Source organism: Myotis brandtii, unplaced genomic scaffold, assembly GCF_000412655.1.
Source record: "Myotis brandtii unplaced genomic scaffold, ASM41265v1 scaffold111, whole genome shotgun sequence".
Taxonomy (NCBI): domain Eukaryota; kingdom Metazoa; phylum Chordata; class Mammalia; order Chiroptera; family Vespertilionidae; genus Myotis; species Myotis brandtii.
Window position 1 is genome coordinate 5,911,890 of NW_005353789.1, and position 15,245 is coordinate 5,927,134.

General features: G+C 44.9%; 1 protein-coding gene across 1 annotated transcript in view; it reads right to left on the bottom strand.

The window, feature by feature from the left end:
- Positions 1–15,245, bottom strand: part of SHROOM3 (shroom family member 3) — a 238,400-nt gene that overhangs the window by 21,688 nt on the left and 201,467 nt on the right. The window contains exons 7-11 of the mRNA XM_014544945.1: positions 15,035–15,243; positions 7,883–7,956; positions 2,120–2,869; positions 1,348–1,485; positions 6–152 (exon numbers count right to left, since the gene is read on the bottom strand). Coding sequence (XP_014400431.1) covers positions 6–152; positions 1,348–1,485; positions 2,120–2,869; positions 7,883–7,956; positions 15,035–15,243 — 1,318 coding nt within the window. The remainder of the gene's footprint in view (positions 1–5; positions 153–1,347; positions 1,486–2,119; positions 2,870–7,882; positions 7,957–15,034; positions 15,244–15,245) is intronic.

The following is a 15,245-nucleotide window of genomic DNA, read 5'->3' on the forward strand; positions in this document are numbered from 1 at the left end:
CCGCGGTGGGGGGCGGGCTGGGCCCGTGGTCCTCGGAACCTCTGACGGAAGTTTGGGGTCTGGAAGCTGGTATCTGATGGCCAACCGACTGGGCTGCCCCAGGCACGGGCCTTTCCTTGGCAACTGTCCTGTTGGCAGATTTGCTGGAGCTACTGGATATTAAAAGAAAAAGAGAGAGAGGTGGTGAGAAACAGTCAATAGGAAGGTGAGGATGAGGGTGAAAGAGCTGTCACCACTGGGCTGGTGGGAGTGGGGCGAGGCGGTCACATTTCCGAGCATCCTAAGGGCCTTCAACTGACTGCTCATGGGGAGGTCGTGTGACTTTCTAAGGAGGATGAATCGAGTAGGAATTCATATTCCAGAACTTTCTGAAGGGCCCAGGTGGACAGAGGGAAGTGGTAAATCACTCTAGTATTGAGAGTGATAGCAGGCAATGTGGTGGGTGGGTGTCTTATTCCGTGTTGTGAAAGATCACTTGTCCTAAGGAGTGTGTGTTGGGAAGTGCTTCTTCCTCATTCTTCTGGCTTCCTAGAGCAGGTTTTCCTAAGCTTTACTGACCTTCAGCCCTACACTCGATTCCTTCCTAGTGTCTTTGGAAAGAGATGCTAACCACAGCTGGACCATTCATAGTCCAGCTCTTCTGTTTAAGAGCAAGGCTGCCTCTAGGCATGCTCCTGCGTTCTCTCTCCCTCTCCCTCCATCTATTCAGGGTGTCCCCCCAAAATGTATACATACTTCAACAGCGGATAGCTCAATTTTGAAAATGAAATGTATTTTAATAAATACTGCCTTTATAATTATTCAAAATGTGTACATACATTTGTTTGAACACTCTATATATAAAATAGACACACATGTGTATGTGTGGATGGCTGGCACGGCCTGTGAATAGGCAGGTAAACCTATTTAATCTGGGGGCTCAGTGTCAGGATGGAAGCCATTTCTCCGTATCAGCTCTCTCAGTAATACAAGTGATATTTTTGTCTGCTGTATGCCTTCCTCTTATCTCTCATTCCTTAACTGACTCAGAATGTGGGCAGGAAGGAGGGATGCTACTGATGTCGACCCATAGAAGCGAACTATGCCTCCTGGGTGAGGGCTTTTGCTTTCACTGCTCTCACTCCTTGCTGCCCAATGACTGCTCGTACAACCACCACCCAAGGTAAACAAGAGAATCAACCTGCCAGCTTCAGGGGCTGAGCTTCTATAAAAACCCTCCACACCAGGGCTCTCCTGTGGCCAAAAGCAGGAGGGTCTAGGAGGCCTGGAGTGTGAAAACCTCTTCCTAGTGAGGGAAACCCTCTCCTCCTTAGCTAAGGGCCTGCCCTACCCCATCTGCCCACTCACCTCGCAGGGGGCTCCATGCCATCCTCGCTGTCCAGCTGTGCCTCACACAGAGCTTGGGGAGGAGGGGGAGGAAAGTCTTCCCAGCTGTTCACCAGGATTTCCTGGCTCGGTGGTGGGGGTGGGGGTGGGGGGAGGTGGACATGTCAATTAAATGCAATGTGATATTCCGGATTAGATCCTGGAATAGAAAGAGGACTTTACTGGGAAAAACTGGTGAATCCCAAATACAGTAAGTTTCATTGATAATAATGTGCCAATAATGTCAGTTTCTTAGTTTTGACAAATGTACATGGTAATGTAAGATATTGATGATGGGGAAACTGAATATGGAGCATATGGGACTCTCTGTACTATCTTTGAAACTTTTTGGTAAATCTAAAATTATTCCAAAATAAAAAGCTTATTTAAAAATGTCCAGCACATTAAAAATTACCAAGTAAGCAAAGGAGAAAAATATGACACATAACCAAGAGAAAAATCAATCAATAGAGATAGACCCAGAAATGTCATAAGGACATTTTGAACAACTATCATTAATACACCTTTCATATTCAAGAAGGTAGAGGAAAGCATAAACATCATGAGAGAAAAGAAAAATATAAGAAGGACCCAAACCTCTAGAGATGAAAATACAATATGTGAAATGAAAAATACAACGAATTTTAGAACTGTTGAAATAAATATCAGCAACCTTAAAGTCATAGCAATAGAAACTATCTAAAATGAAATACAGAGGGGGGAAAAAAGACAGGGTGGGAGGACCTAATAGAGCCTGAAGGTGGGGTGGGAAGTGGCACTGGGGTGCAAGTCCTTCACAAACACTTCGTCCTCGTAGTCCTCCCGAGGCAGTGGGGAGGCCTGCAGGACGGACTCCGATATTCGGAGGGAGATCCTCCCTGGAGTGCTCGGGACCCCAAGAGGCGTGTCTGGGTCGGAAGTGCTGCTTGAACTTGGGAGGTTCTGCTGCTTTTTGTAGTGCTTCAGGCTTGCTGACTCGGGCGAGCAAGATTCCTCGGGGAGGCTGTTCTCTCGGACGGTGTGGGCCCACTTCACGCGAGGTGGGGGAGGCTGCTTCCTCTTCCCCTCTTCTGCCCCGCGCTCCGGGCTGTGGGGCTCCTGGCCTCTAGGACGGGGAGGCTGGGCCAGGCTGTGGCCGTTGCTTCTGTGAGTCACTGCGGGGGTGTAGGGCGGAAGAGGCTGCTGGCCCGGCTGACCGTCCCTCCCGGTCGGCTGGTCACCGGCAGCCTGTGGACAGTAGCTGGAGGGGGCAGGGGAAGGCAGAGCGGAGCTGAGTGGGGTCAGTGGTCCTGCCCTGGTGTCTGTGAGATGCCCTGGCAGCCCTGTGGGTAGTGGCCTGGGGCAGGGCATCCTGCTGGCCTGCCTCTGAGGGTCCAGCTGTCTGGGACAGTCGCTGGGAATGGAGGCACCAACTGCTTTGCAGCCGGAACCACCCCATCGAGGGCTGGGCTGGTGTTTGAGCACTAGCATCTCTTCTTCGCCTCTTTCTGGACAACCGAGTGACCTGGAGCAGGACACAAGCACAAGCATGACGGCTCTGAAGGAGCAAACACTGAGCCGTTTCTCTGCACAGGCGGGGAAAGCACTGACAGGGAAGCTGCATGCTCTCTCCCTCCCCCACCAGCTGCTCATGCAAAGAACCGAGTTTAAATAAAATGCCAGACAGGCATGACCTCCTACAGGGAAATGTCGCATGGCATTTGCTTGAATTCGCCTTCTCTCGCTGCCCCCACCTCCCACCCTCACCACCCACAAAAGGTGGCTTTGAGGACAGGCTTCAGGTTATAAAAGGAAAGAAACAAGTGGGTACATCTCTTCAGGTGCTTTGAGGCCTACTCTGAAGCCAGCCCCGGCCTCGGGGGACGAGAATGCTGCCTCATTCTCTCCCACTGCCGCCCCGTGGGGGAGGTCTGTTCGGAAAGCATCTGCGGGGGCTGCTGAATTTGAAGGTTTTATTTACAACTGTCTCTTAGTCTCTTAGTGTTTTCATTTCTTAAAATGGAATGTAAAAGGAAGGGGAGGGGCTCTCACCTAAGGAGCTAATAAGCAGTTACCTTGGGAGAAAGACTGACAGAATTGGACAGACAGGGTGCATGGTGATTTAAACAAATATCCCGTAGCCAGGCTCCAAGGAAACCCCAGCGCCTTCCAATACCTTTGTTATTGTGTTCTACAGGACAAAAAGGAGGACAAAACAAAGAAAACAGCAGTGTGCAGCACTGCCCGCCTGCCGGCCATGATGTGAGGAGAAAAGGTATCTCCAGCAAACCACCATCTGTAAGTTCCTGACTAGCATGCCAGTGAATCTGGAGAGCAGATGGCCCTTTTCATGGTGCAGACCCGAGTCCTCAGGGAGCACGGCTCAGCCCCAAGTCAGAGGCCGGCACAGGCCTGCCACGAAATTGTCTGAGTGCTCGTGGCAGGGGGAATGCAGCTTACTGAAGGGAAAGACCGCAGAGACCAATCAGCCCCTCCTGTGCCCTGATTTCTCTTTTGTATAAATGCAGCTAGTTGAATGAGGGGCCCATCTCTCCCTCCCTCCTCTCTCTTTCTCAGATGCAACCTCTTCCTTTCCATCACAGATCCTTTTCATTTAGAGGTGGTTTTGTTTGTTTGTTTTTACCAGGACGCTCTCACTATCTAGGATCGGCTGCTCGGTACTTGCTGGGTACTCAAATGGGTATACGAGAAGCCCAGAGGCAGGAGGCCCGCTAGGCGTGCCCTGCACTGCCTGTCTCATTCATGTTGGCATCCTTGGCACACAGTACCCTGTTAGTAAATGTCTGATGAACAATGTCTCTTCTACCCAACTGCTCTTTAAACTGGACAATATAAACTATTTTTAAACTTAGCATCCTCCAATAGGACATGGCGTCCACTGGAATCTGATGCTCTCTGACTAATTCGGGTACCTTCATCTTCTTTCCTCTGTATCTGGAGGCTTTTCAGGGAAGACACCACTAAATCATACAATAAAAGAGGATAGCCCCTATCCTTTAAGATCCAGCCCAGGAAACCTGGATATAATGTTTTTAGTTTGTCTAATCTTTGAAGGTATTATTTGAGTCAAATGCTTGCTTAATTTGGTTGATAATGCCTCCTCTTGGTGACTGTTTTGTATTTTTTCAAGAACAAAAGATAGGATAAGAAAGGTTTCATTTGAGTCTCTTTGATAATAGAGTATGCAAGGCAAGCACCTGTTGATCTGTATCCAGGAATCCTAATATTCAATAACGGAGTTTGAGAACAATTAGTCTCATTTTCCCCCTCCTTCATAGCATTCTTTTTATGTGGTAAAAAACACATAAAATAAAGTTTACTACTTTAACCATTCACGTCATTGCAAAACAGATCTCCAGAACTTCATCTTGCAGATCTGAAACTCAGTACCTCATGTGCAACAACTCCTCTTCCCCACTCCGCCAGCCCCGTCAACCACCTTTCTACTTTCTGTTTCTATAAATTTGACTCCTTTAGATACCTCACGTAAGTGGAATCATCGAGCATGTCTTTTTGTGACGGGCTTATTTCATTTAGCATGATATCCTCAACGTTCATCCATGTCATAGCATTTCCTTCCTTTTTAAAACTGAATAATATTCCACTGTATGAACAGACCACATTTAGTTTAGCTGTTCTTCTACTGATGGACATTTGGATTGTTTGCTATTGTGAATAATGCTGCTGTAATCATAGGTATGAAAATATCTCTTCAAAACACTGCTTTCAACTCTTTTGGATAAATACTAAGAAGTTGGATTGCTGGGTCATATGGTAGATCTATTTTTAATTTTTTTGAGGAGTCTTCATATTGTTTTTCATAGCAGTTGCAGCATTTTGCAGTTCCAATTTCTCCACATCCTCACCAACACTTTTTTCCCCCCAATAATAGTTATCTTAATAATCCTAATGGGTGTGAGATGGTATCTCAATGGGGTTTTGATTTATATTTCTCTAATAATTAGTGATGTAGAATAGCCTTTATAATAAAGAAGTAATATGCAAATTGACCACCACTCCAACACACAAGATGGCTGCCCCCATGTGGACACAAGATGGCCTGCAAGGGAGGGCAGTTGTGGGCAATCAGGCCAGCAGGGGAGGGCAGTTGGGAAGGTCCAGGCCTGTAAGGGAGGGCAGTTGGGGCAATCAGGCCTGCAGGGGAGGGCAGTTGGGGGTGACCAGGCCTGCAGGGGAGCAGTTAGGTGTCGATCAGGCTGGCAGGGAAGTGGTTAGGGGGTGATCAGGCTGGCAGGCAGAAGCAGTTAGGGGCAATCAGGCAGGCAGATAGGCGAGCAGTTGGGAGCCAGCAGTCCTGGATTGTGAGAGGGATGTCCGACTGCAGTTGGACATCCTTCGAGGGGTGCCCTGATTGGAGAGGGTGCAGGCTGGGCTGAGGGACACACACCCCCGTGCACAAATTTCGTGCACCAAGCCTCTAATCTTTTTATATGCTTGTTGGCCACCTGACTATCGTCTTTGGAGAAATGTCTATTCCAGTCCTTTTTATTTTTTTTTCAAAATATGTTTTTTATTCATTTCAGAGTGAGGGAGAGGAAGAGAGAGAGAGAAACATCAACGATGAAGGAGAATCACTGACCAGCTCTGCACGCCCCACACTGGGGATCAAGCCTGCAACCTGTGCATGTGCCCTGACCAGGAATCGAACCGTGACCTCCTGGTTCATGGGTCAAAGCTCAACCACTGAGCCACACAGGCCAGGCTATTCAAGCCTTGTTTATGAATGAGCTATTTGATTTTTTATTTTTTAAAATATTTTTATTGATTTCAGAGAGGAAGAATGAGGGAGAGAGAGAAAGAAACATCAATGATGAGAGAGAATCATTCATTGGTTGCCTCCTGCACGCCCCCCACTGGGGATTGAGCCCACAACCTGGGCATGTGCCTTAACTGGAATCGAACCTGGGACCCTTCAGTCCGCAGGCCGACGCTCTATCCACCCTGAGCTAAACCAGGTAGGGCAGCTATTTGATTTTTTAATGGTTGAGTTTAGTCTCACCTTTGACTTCAGACCAGTTCTCTTTTGGCAGTGCTCTAGTTCACTGAGTTTTCCTATGTCTCTACCATTTAATTAATGCACCCAAACTAACCAAAGTCCTCGGCCTCACCTGGAATACTTATTCACTTTAGGCCCAGCCACAGGAGCAAGAGCACAGAACTATGGAAGGCTGCTCTTGGCAGTGGAGGTGGGAACTTAACATCACTTCCTGACCACGTTGGCTGCTCCTAAGTGACAGTTTTAGGGTGACTTATTGAGAAGGTGAATAAAGAAAAAGAGGGAAACAATGACTGCATGAATTATAATAAAAATTAGGGTACTGGCTTGAAAAACATGGCAGGTAGAAGGGAGGGTTTAAATGCACCATTGTTAGTAAGTAGGTTATAGTAGCTAGCTCTATGATGCCGCACTAAAACTACATATACACAGGCATATGGTTCAGGGGAAACTCTTTGGAATTTTCTACTTATTTAGCTCCATGTGACTAGTTAAAAAATTCAAATTCTAAATAACTGCCCATTATATTTTTCTACCTGGGAAAAATGATTTTGATGATAAACAGTTTTTAAATTTAATTTTTAATTTGTTTATTGATTTCAGAGAGGAAGCGAGAGGGATAGAAATAGAAACATCAATGATGAGAGAGAACCATCAATCGGCTGCCTCCCACTCATCCCTAAGTGGGAATAGAGCCTGCAACCCAGGCATGTGCCCTTGACTGGAATCAAACCCACGACCCTTTAATCCACAGGCCAACACTTTATCCACTGAGCCAAACCAGCTAGGGCTGATGATAAATTTTTAAAATGACTTTTTCTGTTATATTATACTAGAGGCTCAGTGCATGAAATTTGTGCACAGGTAGGGTCCCTAGTGACTGCCGGCTGCTGGCCGGGGCCTCCCTTCCCCCGACGGGACCAGCTGGGGGGAAGGGTCGCAGGTGGTTGGCTGGCTGGCCTCACCCCCTGGTCAAACTCCCAGTCAAGGGAACAATTAGCATATTAGGCTTTTATTATATAGGATCCTTTAGTGCTGAAACATTATGATTTAGGAGCGTTATTTTTTACTTCAGGTGCTTCCTGTGCATTTGCCTCCCTATGTGAAGCCATTCATGAAATGCTCGATCTTCTCTGAGCACTTTAGTCACCAGGCCGGCCCTTTGCACACAGAACTGGAAAAGATCAGCCACATGAGAGAGGCCCCACGTGTGAGAGCACAGGTGAGCATGAGAAGAGCATATCCACGAACTACTCTGATGCGAAGCTTATTAGAAGCCAAACGTTGCCTTACCAGCACACATTCAGAATCTACTTTGAACAAGTGTCATTTTTAGAGAAAGTCATCTACAAATAAAAAAGTTCCCCACAGCCTACACAAATGGAGAAGGCAGCACAGGACACAATGAAACATCGCAATATCACATTTCAGTTTCTTATTCAGAGGCATAGCAACGTTGAACTCTAGCAGCATTCATAAGGCAGAGGGCATCACACATACCTGGGTCCAGGGCCAGCCAAGTAGCATGGATCCTTCACCAGACCAGAGCCATTGTTGCTCCCCAAAAGCACATCCTGAAACACAAGAAAGGCACAGCATTATTACCGACAAATTTACTGGAGGGGGTGGAGGCAGGAAGGAGCAAGAATAGTCACTGGAGGCCTGCTGTTTGTTGACAGGCACCATGGTGGCACTCTCCCATACCGCCCGTTTCTCCTCGAAGCCCCGGGAAGGACTGTGAACCCCACCGCGCCGGTGAGAAAGCGGCCCAAAGAGGTTAACTTCCCCGAGGTCTCAGTGGCAGAGCTAGGATTTCAACCTCGGTCTGTTTCACCCAGTGCTTCTCCTCACAAGGGCACTTTCTAAGCAAGAGAAGGCTGATAATTATCTCTAGGGTTCAAAACAACTGCTATCCTTGAAATGACAAAAACTAATTCAAAGGGCCAACTTTCTGAAACAGCAATAGGATATAACGGGAGATGACAGGATAGTTCATGACATTTAGCAAAAACCTCCAACGTTCTGACTTATAATTCCAGAAGATATGAATCTGACGTGTAATCAAGCTGAAATATGTTCTCTCTGGGTTTGAAAATGTTTTACCCACATGTAATATCAATATTTTTGGGCCTTTTCAGGTAGTCATTACTCGTTTCTTTTTGTTTTTAATAAGGGTATTATTGGTTTCCTGAAAGGATCCTAGGTCAGTTTTTGATAAAGTTTTGCCCAGGTGAATAAGTCCCTGATGAAGACAATGTTGCTATTGATGATAAAACATTTAGCTCTCAATTATTTATGCTACTAGGAGACAGGTAGAAAACAAGAAATTAAATCCATACATTATCTCTACATTTAATTTCAGCAATTATTTCATCACTTAATCTGTCCAAAGAGCTTATTGCTTTCCACAGAGCTCATTGCTTTCCACCCCGCTTTTCTCCCCCCTCCCGCCCCACTCCCAGGCAGTGGTGCAGGTACTAATGAGCAATAAAAGAGCCAAAGGTAGTAGGCACAAAGAAGAAACCAACACTCGAAGATTATTGGTAACTGCAGCTAACCCTTATTGGGCATTTACTTTGTGCCGGACACTGCTAAATTCCTAGCAGTTCCTAATAAATAATAATAAATTTAATAATAATAATAAAAAATTCAAATTATGAGCCTAGAGTTGTGTTAGGTACGTGACATTTCTTCTGTAATTTAATCTAGAACAATGGGGAGAGGAGAGGTAATTGCAGCTCAGAAAGGTTAAGTAGTTTACCCACCCACACAGTTAAGTAGGTAGAGGAGCCAGGATTCAAACCATGATCGCTTCGAAACACAGGGTCTTTCTTGGTAATTTTAGCAAGCTGAGTGGCAGCTGAGGTGGGTGCAATCAGACATCAGTGCTTCGAGAGAAAGGAATTCCACATGTCTCTGATTTGCTCAATGACCACTTTAGGGAATGGGAATTCCTGCTCTCCAGGAAACCTTGTGGCCCTTTTAAAGTCCTTGCCTGCTGCACCTTCTCTGTTGACATGAATGTGAAGCTTTGCCAATAATTAATTGGGGAAGCCTCTAGGTCCTCTTTAAGCTCCTAACCCAGTATAACTTTTAAATATAGTTTCCCATTCTGTCATTTCCTTTGAATTACAGTATGAGCTTAAGCTGATATTTATGTTAGTGTGGGTAAAATGAAGTTAGACTCAGGAATAGGCTGTCGAGAGAACTCTCTAAATCTCTTGTCAACAAAACTTGGTTGGAGCATCGTCATGCACACCAAAAAGGTTCCGGGTTGATCCCTGGTTGGGTGCATAGAGGAGGGTGTAACTAACCCGTCTGTCTATCTGTCTGTCTGTCTGTCTCTCTCTCTTTTCCTCTCTCTAGAGAGCAATAAAAACATATCCTCGGTCCAACTGGCGTGGCTCAGTGGTTGAGCGTCGACCTATGAACCAGGAGGTCATGGTTCGATTCCCAGTCAAGGCACATGCCCAGGTTGCAGGCTGGATCCCCAGTGGGGGGCATGCAGGAGGCAGGCTATCAATGATTCTCATCACTGATGTTTCTATCTCCCTCTTCTTTTCCCTTCCTCTCTGAAATAAATAAATACACACACACACACACACACACACACACACACACCACCACCACCACCACCACCACCACCACCACCAACAACAACAATAAATGTCCTTGGGTGGGAAATAAAAAAAAAAACAAAACCATTTGGACAGAAGGAAAATGCCTTCCCAATCCAGTAAAAGCCAGAGGAGGATAAATTTCTGTTGTATTTACTTGTTTTGATTAGGCATATGTTCACTGTTAAAGAAGACTTGATTTGCTACAAACCGGTAAGAAGTGTACAGTACATATAGGGCAATTTAGAGAAAAGCAGGGACTATGGAAGAAATACTTATGTTTGTTTTTTAATTATTCCTGATTTCTGATGACTGACTTACTGGTTTTTTTATTCTTCATTAGGCAGAGCATACTTAAAACTATAGACCTAAAGCCTGTTGAATGCAAATCCTCACTCTTGCTTTGGGTTGAGTTAGAAATCCTAATACCTCTGTGACCAATGAAATATGAAATCAACAATATTCATCTACTTTGGAATATCAGTGTCAAGTATCTGCTAAAATGAATTAGAAATCCATTTGAAAAATCTTAAAATGGTATTAAAAAGGTAAATAACAGTAATGAATAAACTTTAAAATGAAATAGATTTATTGGCTGAAGTTTTACATATAAGATGTTTAACTCTCACCTCCCTCGCTGCTCACCAACCTTTTTTTTTATTTAAGGAGGCAGCATGCTATAATGACTTGAAGAGAGTATGGGGTCAAAACCTTGCTCCCACTACCTTGGGCAAATTTCTTACCCTTTCTGTGCCTCAGTGCCCTTATCTGTAATATAGGGATAGCAACTCTATCTACCTCTTTGCATAGATGTCAGAATTAATTTCATACTTACAAGGACACTTAGTACAATGACTGGCACATAGTGCACATTTGGCTATTAGTAGCTATTTGTAATTTTACATTTTGTGGAAAGCTGATTCTGTTATTTATCCACAAGCTGGAATGGTGCTTGTTGAGAGGTGCTAAACATGATTTACAAGCTGCACTCTCCAGAATCCATGCATCGAGCCATTTCCTCAGCAATGAAATGCCTGGCACGCCATCACATGGTGAATGTGTTACATACCAGAAACAAAGGTCTCTGAAAATACAGTGAGACCCAGAGCAGCCTCTAACTCAGCATCGGGAAAAAAAAATTCCCCACTAGGAATCTTACTTCTTTGCAGGTTTATTTTTATAGCCTCTTCTGTATTTTAGATCTGTGCCGTGAAGAGGTATACATTTCTGTGTCAGAGGTGAAATGTTTGAATATTTTTCTGCAGGGCCCAGCTACTTAAGAAAGGTTGTTTTACAAAGTCTCTAAAAAGTAGGAAATAGGCAAGAATTTGTTGTGCCCGTCAGTTCCATCACTAATATCCACTTGTTCAGCAATTACACCTTTGGAATGACCAGGAATGAAAGGAGAGGTAATGGGAGCGGCGTGTTTCAGAGTGGACCACAGCTGGCTGAGGAGAGGCCAGGCCTGCTGAGTATCTGAGTAGGTCTCTGGTTCCAGGTGGTGGCAGCCTTCTGCAGTCATTATTTCAGGCCAAGGAATAATCAATTTCCTAAGCAGAGGAATTTATTTCCATGTTGACCTTATTTTGGAGGCAGAAACTGTCCTTATAAACTTTTGAAAAGGAGCTGAATCCTTGTCCAAAGCTTGTAAAATCTTGCTCTTTTAGCATCTGGCTGGCAGAACGGAACAAGTAACGTTTGTTCAGGATGCCGAAGACTGAGCCAGAACCAGAAGAGACTCCATATTTTGGGTTTAACTCGGGTGGTCTCTACAGCAAGCATGTCGTTATTTAAACGAGACATGTGGTCTGCCGGCCGCGAGTTTGACATGCTTGCTCTGGGTTACTTAATTTCATGGAGTTCTCTGAAGCTGAGATCAGAAAAATTCTTAACGCCCTCACCAATTCTTAATGATAAAGTTCCTGGGATTTTTTAAAATAAAAGAATGTAACATTTTGAAATAACCACAATAATTAAGTGGTGAGACTACTTCTGCTTTGTTTTTAACTAGCTCTACAAATAAGGTATGAAGAAAATGGATCAGATACTGCCATGACCAGGTCCCAGGGCAGGCAAGATCTGGCTGATGGAAGAAGGAACCTCAAGAACAGTCTTGGCACAATTACCATCTGGGGGTGCCAGAAGCCGGTCCATCCTTGCTGCTTGACACAGTCGCTGCAGGGAAGAAACATCTGCACAGCATATGTTTCAAGGGACCTGGCATATATAGCATATTGTTCTTAATATGTTTGCTCTCCTTAAGCGCCATGTGTTTTAACCAAGGTCACCTCTCCGAGAAAGGTTGTTTCCCCAGGTGGGGATTTTTCCCTGAGGTTAGGGAGGGGATACAACCCCTTAACTAAGTGCCAGGCGGGTAGTTAAGCTACATAATCTTTACTCCCTGGAATGGAGATAAGAAACGCCCTAACCTTTGTAATAGAAATTGACAGGATTAAAATCGGCTGGTATAAATATAGATGTAACAAGACAATAAACATCAGATCCTGATCAGTTCCTAACCAGAACTCCGACCAGAACTTTGGCTGGAGATCCTGGCTAGAGGTCCTGACTAGGCTGCTGATCAACTGAAGGCTGTCTCCGTGTCATTCCTTCTTCGCCGACTCCGTCCACACCTTTGGGGACCCCTGGACCCGCTGGGGTTGGACCCCAACATCTGGCGCCCGAACAGGTGGCTACAGAATCTGGCGGGAGAACCTTGCTATGATGATCACCCGAACGCAGCCTCCAAGTCATTCCTTCTTCGCCGACTCCGTCCACACCTTTGGGGACCCCTGGACCTGCTGGGGTTGGACCCCAGCATGGGGGATGGTAACCTATTTGCAGAATTTGTAGGAGCAAAACAGCACAGATAAAATATTTAATTTTGAAACACTTTCCTCCTCTGGTGTCATAGTCCCCAAATTAAATACTATCTAAATATGGTACTCTATTGAACAGGGTGCCTAAATAACGTTCTGTATTTAGTTGTCTTTCTAGAAAGCTTTTCAAATAATATAAAGTATGTAACTGGGTTTGGAGGAATCTATAGCACCTATGTTTTAGCTCTATTTTCCACTTTACCAGGTTTGAGAAATATTTGTGGAGGGACGGCAAAATAATATTCATATCTAACTGATTACCCAAGAGAGGATGATGACATCTAGTGGTGGTTAACAAACAAAACAAAACAAACCAGAAGAGGATCCAGTTTTTGCCTGAACATTCTGTTTTCTTTAAAACATGTGCAGCAAAATGAAGAAAATGTTTGTTCTGTAGCTATGCACTGAATGACTGAAGCCCATCAAACTAGCTGCAACTGCATGTTACATATAAGGATTTAAAAGTGCTTTAGTGCCCTGGCTGGATAGCTCAGTTGGTTAGAGCATTGTCCCAATAAGCCAAGGTGGCAGGTTTGATCCCCAGTCAGGGCACCTAACAAGATACAACTAATGAATGCATAAATAAGTGGAACAACAAACCAAAGTTTCTCTCATATCAATAAAAATAAATAAATTTTAAAAAGTGTTTTAGTGGTAGGATGAGGAGTGGACATTAGCTTAGTTCATTCTGAAGGGGAGGAAAATGGCTGGCGAAGTCTTATAGAGCAGCGGTTCTCAACCTGTGGGTCGCGACCCCTTTGGGGGTCGAACGACCCTTTCACAGGGGTCGCCTAAGACCATTGGAAAACACATATATAATTACATATTGTTTTTGTGATTAATCACTATGCTTTAATTATGTTCAATTTGTAACAATGAAATTGGGGGTCACCACAACATGAGGAACTGTATTAAAGGGTCGCGGCATTAGGAAGGTTGAGAACCACTGTTATAGAGGATCGCCTCTATAGATTTGTGTGTGCTTGAGTTAACACTGGAGAGAAAGTACTTCTGAATATTCCTGAACAGGAAATACCTGGGAGGGCACAGTATTTTTGCTCAGAAGGCTGTGTGTATGTGCGTTTCAGAAGCAGTGCTGTAAACATACTTCTCAGGCAGTAATGACTGAATCTTTCTTTGTCTGAAGTTGTTTCCTCCCACACACAACCCCCAATCCTTGACTTCTCTGCCAGGAAAAACAGAATTTGCGAGGGGGAATGGAGGGATGGTCTCCTCTGTGCTAACATATATGTGAATTCCTATCTCCTTAGGTGGAAAGGGAGCCATGAGGGAGGCCATTGATAGGCAGTGGAATGTGGAGCTTGAGGAGGGGCTAAGAATTAGGGAAATTCATAGATGCCTGGGAGTCAGAGTGCTCAGGTCTATTTATAGCTCTGCCTGAAATTTCCCCTGGAAAGCACTTCACAATCTTTGCATAGTTTAGAGCCTTTATTAGAAAACCCTTTTATCTGAGAATTGAAATGTCTGGGATTCATTCTCCTTTCTCACCAGGATAGTGCACAGAGAGAGCTCAGATGTGAGTCAGAAAAGCAGGGGTTTGATATGGATAATATACTCTACTGCATAGGATTAATGAGATAAATGTAAAGCATACTCATCTGAGGGCCTGGCACTCAATAACCTTTTAAAGTCAGTAATTCTATTTTGCAAGTGCAGAAGTCCAACAGAAACATAGAGGGTGCAAAGCTAAAATATTTAAAACCCGAGACAGCCTCTATTCCTTGAATTAAAAAAAAAGACAAAAAAGATAATCCCTAACTTTTCCTAACCACACACTCTTGCACTGAGAGGTGAGTGACCTCCTAAAATGAAGTAATTACATATAATATGTATTCTATATATATATATACACACACACACATATACATTTACACACACACACAAACATATAAAGATATCTACGTAAGATTTATGTATCTATTTAAGAAATCTATACAACGACACGAATATCCACATTTATCTTTGTCTCTGTAAGGCTATCAGATGGGGCACTGAGAAAGAAATGATCTCTTGAAAAGAAAGGCTACTCTTCTGCATGTAAAAGGAGCATTGAAGGGGGAAGGACGGGGTAGAGGAGAAGCAATGCAGCTTCCGGGGTCCAAAGGACGTGCCCAGGGTCTGCGGGCGGCACCTACCTGGAGTTTCTGGTGGGTGATGGGAGATGACCGTGACCTCACGTGGACCGGGACCACCAGGAAATCCGAGCGCTCCAGCAGGTCCTCGGCGGACATGGACTTCCCGGCCCTCCCGGCCGCGGCCCCCCACGAGGAGGGCTCCCCAGGGGTCCTGTCCATCTTCTGGTTGCCGTTTGGCCCACCCGGCAGCTCCCTCTGGGCTGGGTCCCCG